The sequence below is a fragment of the Austrofundulus limnaeus genome, unplaced genomic scaffold, assembly GCF_001266775.1.
Source record: "Austrofundulus limnaeus strain Quisiro unplaced genomic scaffold, Austrofundulus_limnaeus-1.0 Scaffold65, whole genome shotgun sequence".
Lineage (NCBI taxonomy): Eukaryota > Metazoa > Chordata > Actinopteri > Cyprinodontiformes > Rivulidae > Austrofundulus > Austrofundulus limnaeus.
In genome coordinates, this window is record NW_013952467.1 from 135,267 (window position 1) to 142,275 (window position 7,009).

At 39.1% G+C, this 7,009-nt stretch overlaps 1 protein-coding gene across 1 annotated transcript in view; it reads left to right on the forward strand.

Moving 5' to 3' along the window:
* Window positions 1-412: 412 nt before the first annotated feature.
* Window positions 413-7,009, forward strand: part of rnf213a (ring finger protein 213a) — a gene marked incomplete at its 5' end in the record, with an annotated part of 32,863 nt that continues 26,266 nt past the window's right edge. Inside the window, 8 exon segments of the mRNA XM_014010047.1 lie at window positions 413-531; window positions 1,179-1,327; window positions 4,360-5,145; window positions 5,251-5,402; window positions 5,489-5,656; window positions 6,022-6,224; window positions 6,320-6,609; window positions 6,700-6,956. Coding sequence (XP_013865501.1) covers window positions 432-531; window positions 1,179-1,327; window positions 4,360-5,145; window positions 5,251-5,402; window positions 5,489-5,656; window positions 6,022-6,224; window positions 6,320-6,609; window positions 6,700-6,956 — 2,105 coding nt within the window.

The window sequence follows — 7,009 nt, forward strand, 5'->3', positions numbered from 1 at the left end:
CACACACACACACACACACACACACACACACACACACACACAGAGAAAGACATTATTGTAACACCTGAACAGCACGGTGGGCGTGATTCTTAAGGATGGTGTAATTTCTTATTATTTAGATGAACTGTTTCTGATTTTCTGCTCACTTTACTTTTCTTGCCGATGATCATGTGTTGCCAGGTAGTTGGTGGGACTGAGAGTGGGCGTGTAAAGGCTGTAACCTCGTTTTTGCTCTTGTAACATTAAGAACTCACAGGCCAGTGAGGCTGTTCAAAGTACAACTGAGATAAAACTCTTGGCTCCGTGTCATTGTTGCGTTTCTGATCACAAGACAATGACCAGCAGAACTGAAACTGAAGGGGAACTGTTTTGCTGGGGAGTGTCAAATGAAAACTAGTTTTGTCTTTTGTAGATCTCTGTGCAGCCTGAAGATGAAGTGCCCGCGTTGTAGCCATGATATTGCGGAGAAAGGAGCCAAGTTTTGCAGCCAATGTGGCTTCAGACTTTCTGCCCCACCTGCAAACACTCAGGGTAAGTAGATGAGCTCAAATATTCTGTATAATGTTGTAAATTTACTTTCAGAGTTTGAACAAATTTGTTGCATGACATCTGTTTACTGCTTTATATGACCATCAAGGATAGACTCAAAAATATCAGAATGCGTGCAGTCAAATCATATTTCCCAAAACAAATGACAAAATCTGCATTCAAACAGGAGTATCTGTTACAAAATTCACATTATACCAAATATTTAATTAATTTTCCATAAAGTTAGAAGACAAATAGCACTTGGTTTGAATTAAACCACATTTTGACACACTTTGTCGAGGTTACAGTCAAGGCCAGTGTTGTCTGCGGCTGTAAGTCCAAAGAAAACACGTAGTTTAAAGCAAAGTTAGTTCTTACTCAAGCTCAGCTCAGGTGTGTCTTAGCCAAAGTAATTAAACAGTAAAAATGAACAGATGGATCCACAGTCACACTTTTTTTTGTCTCGATTGTATTTTGTGATGTGGAGATTATCAAATTGATTTAAAAAAGAAGCAGGATATTTAAATGAATTACATTAATCCTATTATTACTTGTTTTCTGTAGGGAAATATTTCAAATGTCTGAATGGTTTTTATTTGTATCTACTGTTTGATTTAATTTTATTTTTTAATTGTGTGTTTTTAATTCAGATGCAGACAATCAGCCTAAAGCTTTGGTAGCAGAGTCAGAAAGCAAAACCGATGAATCGAAGCTTCAGAAAAATGTCCAACTTTCGGAGAACGAGACATGTAAATCTCCCAAACGACCAAATGATGAACAACCCAACCCAAAGAAAAAGGTAAGCGGGACAACACTCTTTTGCCCTGCTTGTTGTTAATGTCACGTGAGTTTATGTGTACGCACCAACCAACTGTATTTACTCTGGGTAAACTGGGACTTGATGCCATAAACTCAGTGTGCTGTGAAACTGGTATGTTGACACAGTAGAGGCGTAGCTGTATTATAGCTTTTTTATGCCATTGCTGCAGTGTAATGTTTTACAGATTTGTTTTATGTTTTATGATTTACAGAACAAATACGCACAGAAAATATTTTTTAGATTTTGTAAGTAAAAATTTCTTGCAAATGTCCTCAGCAGACGAATGAAGGTGAAAGAAATTTGATCACAAACATATCAAATAAATCCAGGAACCCCAGTAATTTTGACATTCCTACATTGTGGTACTTTTAGAGACTTTTGTCTCCAAAACAGTTTAATGTTGTCTGAAACACAGTTTAGTCCCAAAATGATCACAAAGTAAAGTCATCACCTCTCTAATAAATAATCTGAAGCAGGTTTAAACCTGTTGTAGTTCAGCATTGGCAACTAACTACTAAAAATTAGTAGTTAGTTGCCAACTACTAACAAATTTAGTAGTTAGACTTTTTTGCATGGGCACATGGGTGACCGAGGTGTTTTTAGTGGGGCACGTACAAGGAAAGAAAAGTATTCTGGATTTGAATTTTCAAGATGGCCACCAATGCTAATTTCAAATGACTATAGCTCGTCAGTACATGTCAGCACATTGGGATAACCCTTTCTGATTAAACCACACTTTGCCTTATTTATATTATTTGCATTATTTTTTGCAAAAGTTAGATCATGTTAAAGGCAAAGCAGTTTGTCCACGATCAAGAAACAGAAACAGAAATTGAACAAAGCAGTTACAGAATCTCATCTTTTTCCTCAGTGCTTCTTAAAAATCTTAACATCACAGATCCACAAATGTGCAGCCCTAAGGCAGGGGCGGAGCTAGACGTTTTTGCATGGGCACATGGGTGACCGAGGTGTTTTTAGTGGGGCACGTACAAGGAAAGAAAAGTACTCTGGATTTGAATTTTCAAGATGGCCACCAATGCTAATTTCAAATGACTATACCTCGGCTACTTTTACACATATTGAGATGAAATTTGGTGTGGTGGGAGCTGAGATCACCAACATAATATTACAATCAAATTGTAAATTTAAAATGGCGGCCACATGGCAGTACTCATCAATGTTTATCAAAGAACTTGTGTAGTTGCTCCATTCTATTGCTATGTTATAGACTTTCCTGTAGATGTTTTCCCAATATATATGAACTGGTTTTTAAAGCCAGAATTATTTCACACAATTGTTGTTTTGTATTAACTCAGTGTTTTATAATTTTTTTCCTCTCACACACTTCACATTGAGCCTACTTACTATTTTTTAATCCATCTGCCCATCTTTAAAATGTCACATGCCTCCCCGTCTTCCACTCTCCCTAACTTCAAACAGTATGTTGATTGCCACACAAGAGACAACAAAACTCTGGCTCTGCTGTTTGCCAACACCAAGGAGGTTTAAGGCTGGTTTATACTTCTTGTCGCACGTCTTTTACCCCCTGCTGAGTGACAAAAAGTTGCGCAACTTCCGTCTGCACTCCCGCTGCGATCCCCCGGTGACAGGTGACAGGTCCCAATAAGGAGCGTGAGCACACAGCTGGTCGCGTCTTTTTTTTTCTGTCCACCGTAAAAAAAACAAAAACAAACAAAAAAAAAAAACCCCAGCTCTACTACACTCTTACTTAATACTGATTTTGAGTGGGAAAAAAACATTATCCAGCCATCATTACTGTAGTTTAAATACTTTATATGAGCTGAGGGAGGGCAGAGGGAGAATTTATGATAATTTATGGCCACCGCGTCTGCAGCTCGTTTATATTCGGTCAGGTAAAAGACGCTCTGAAATTGCACAATCAACAAACCGCAGTCGCATGTCTTATTGACCCTTTGCACATGATGTCACGCACCTCAGAAGACCGCCCCTTTTTTCCATGTTGGATGGCAGAAACAGACATGCGTCCATAAGCTACTATTGAGCTAGAGGAGAATCAGGCAGTTGGTACCCTAATATCGTTCTTTCCCCCCTGTTGATTTAGCTGTAAAAATGGTCTTCAGCTGCTGCGCATTCGGCTGCACAAACAGACAAGTAAACAGACCAAACTTGTCCTTTTATCGTAGTCTTAAGCTGCTGCGCAGTCGGCCGGCTCTGGAGACTGTCAGATGGACATTAAATTACACCTTAAAAAGAAATGAACCAGACACAGACATAAGTATTCAGTTTAAAACAGTTTTCTCTTTGCAAAGAATGAGAAGTTTCTGAGGACGCTTAAGACAGGTCTCAGCAGAAAGTTCTGACCTTGGCCGGGGAAAGCTGGACAGTTTATTGCAAACAGAGCACAGAGAAAACATCTTGACCAATCACAGGGTTGCTTCTTATCAATTAGTGCAGCTCAAAGCTGCAGAGATGAAAATTATGGCAGCTTACTACAGGCCTGTTCTCAGCCAAGAACAGACGAAGCTTCATTCTTGATCAAGAAAGACATAGGCTGGTTTGTTTTCTTATGTTATCTTTCTTTATTCTTCTCAACCTCTCCTGTATTGAGCTGCAGCAATGTGCAAATTTCCCCACGGTGGGATTAATAAAGTCTTATCTCGTCTCGTCTCGTCTTATGCAATTCCCACCCTACTTGTCAATTCTTTAAAGGTTAGCACCTGGGGTGGCTAATCAGGTGCCAGGAGTGGATTGGAATTTTGTTTAGAACTGACTTGTTAAATAGAAAACACAAGTCCGAATAGAAACTCCTGCTTGTCAGTAACATGAAATTTGCTCGAGTTTGCAGTGACGTAAATTTGTCATGAACCTGACATGTCTGGGTAGGAAATCAAAAAAAGCTACAACATTTTTGTAAAATCATTGAGCACTAGGTCTTTTATTCCAGAGGTCTGAAGTGTTTATCTGTAACTTTATTATCTGATCACGTTAGTGCGCTTTGCCAAAAATATTTGTTTTTCTTGTCTTTAAAGAAAAAAAAGAGGAAGAAAAACAAAAAGAAAAAAGAAGGCCACAAATCGTCAGATCAAGATCAAAGCCAGTCTGACCAGTCTCTTGTCTCTTTGGAAGACAAGGGGAAGAGGACAAATGCCGATGGAGACCACACTGACAGTGAAAGTTCTGATGACATCATGGAAGACGCACCAGACTCACTCCAGGATGATTTCCACTCACTTGAATCACAACATAGTTCACTGACTGACACAATGGCCTCCTCTGAAAACACTCAGGTCACACAGGGTAACAAAACTGCATCCACAGATGATGCCACAGCATCAGGGCGGTCTGAGGAAACCACAGTTAATGCTAAAGAGGGAGAGAGTGATGCACAGGGGTCAGATCAGGATCAAACACTGAACACAGGAACAGCTGACCCTCCAGCTCAGCCTCCCACCTCAAAGACCAAGAAGACCAAGATGACCTCTCAGTCAGGTTCAGCTGAGCAGACGAAACCGACTGATGTGAAAGAGCAAACGTCTGGCAAAAAAGACCAAAAGAACAAAAAAGAATCTGCTAATACTGCACAGTCTAAACTGAATCAGACTGCTAATTTAGCTCCAAAAGCAAAACAGACTGAAGAAACAAAACAGAATGAAAAAAATCAGGATAATCAGAAACGGAAGGAAAACAAGAACAATCAAAAACAGCAGGAAGTGAAATCTCCAGGTGATCAAAAACAGAAGGAAGTGAAATCTCCAGGTGATCAGAAACAGAAACATCAACAGGACCAGAAACAGAAGAGTTCAACACCAGCAAAGGTAGCACTAGATATTGATCATGAAAATTTATTATTCAGCAATGAATTTTTTAACCTATTTAGGTGATCACTCTTTGAATTTTACATGTTATACTATATACTACAGGCAGACAACTCAGGCTCCAGTGTGGACCCTGTGGAGAACATGGAGGTTGAAGAATCTGGGGACAAGCAGAACAAAACTTCCACTGGTAACAAAGAAAGTGTCGAGGCCAGTGAAGATACTTCAAACTCCCAAACAGTATCACCACCTAAAAGGTACATTTCAGCCTTATAAACACCTGTTTCTTCTTGTGCATAATAATCAAGAAAGCACTCAAATATGAAATAATTTTCCTCGGCAGGCCGACCCAGAACAAGAATATTGCTGCACATAACAGACTCACAATTTACTTCCACGCAGTTCTTTCAAAGGATTTTAAATTTGATCCTGATCAAGATAACATCTTCATCAGAGCCGGGGCCCCTCTTGGTGACTGGAAGGAAAATTTAGCTGAGTTGGCTGTGACAAGGTAACTTTACCTCTATGCAGAACAAATGTTTGTTTAATCTTGAAACACAGCATAATTATACAAATGATGCATATTAAAATATTCTAATGTACAGTCTAACTATTGATCAAAAGCACTTAAAAACTCTGCTAGGAACCTTGCTCTCAGAAAGCAAAATTTAAAGAAATGAGGTGTGGTCTTAGACTTATGCACAGTGCTGTGTGAGCCCCAATTCAGGATATAACAATATCCCCTCCATCAGTAGATGAAGTAATGCTTTTTTTTTGGCTTGTGCATGTACATGCAGAGCTGTTTTTTTGTCTAATTAATTTTGCAACACATACATCAGTATAAGATTATTACATTCTTGTTATTTCTTGTTACAGGGATCTTGGTGAACATGGGTTTCTGGTCGAAGGCGTTTTGACAACATTAAAAAGTGAAGCTGTCTCTACTTCGATACCATACAAATATGTTGTTTATAAGTGCAAAAAGAAGGCATATGAGTATGAGTATATTTACAAACAGGATTCTGCACGTCCTACCAACAGGTGTTTGTTTGTGAAACCCCACCTCATCACTGATGATGGTAAATTAAGCTACTACATCTAACTGTAGAGCAGTTTTTGTCACCTTTATAGCAGTGCATACAGTTAATGTTGTGTTTTACTCGTTGTGTTAAAGGGGACTGGCATCAATATGATGACATCATCTGTGCCGAACCATCAAAAAATGTCATCAAACGCTTGAAGGATACCTTCTGGCCTGAGCAACGTAAAAACCTGATTAAAGGCAGAGAAATAGCAGGATATATAATGTTGGACAACATTTTTGACCTTCTCAAAAGCTGGAGTGATGCCAATCTGAAAAGCTTTCAAATCCAGCTGAATCAGTTCTTTCAGGTCTATGGGAACCCTTTTGTGTTTGAAGAGAAAGAGAAGAAATGGTACTCCTTGCAGTTTGAGGAAGATGATGTAAGTTCAGAGTTGTTCTGAATAAAGTCTAGATACCCCCTATTTTGCCAGCTCTGCTTCAAGCTCTGTGTCTCTGGCTTATATTTCCAGGTGAGGAAGATGCTGAAAGAGTTCATGCTGACAAAACTGATTCCTCAGCTGAGAGATGGCGAAACACACAATCTGTATGTTCAGGACCCATTGAGAGCAGCTGTGATCATGCTTCATGTGTGGAAACAATTTAAGATCAGGCTTGAAAATTCTGAGCTCAGTCGCCTCTGTAAAGAGCTGTGTTTACCCAAACTAGAGAATGATAGTTTTCTTCAGTACTGGATGAAGTTTTCTCAGGATGTCTCAGCGTTCCAAAAGTGAGAACCTGTTTTTTATTTATTCATAGAAATATTTTATATATATATATATA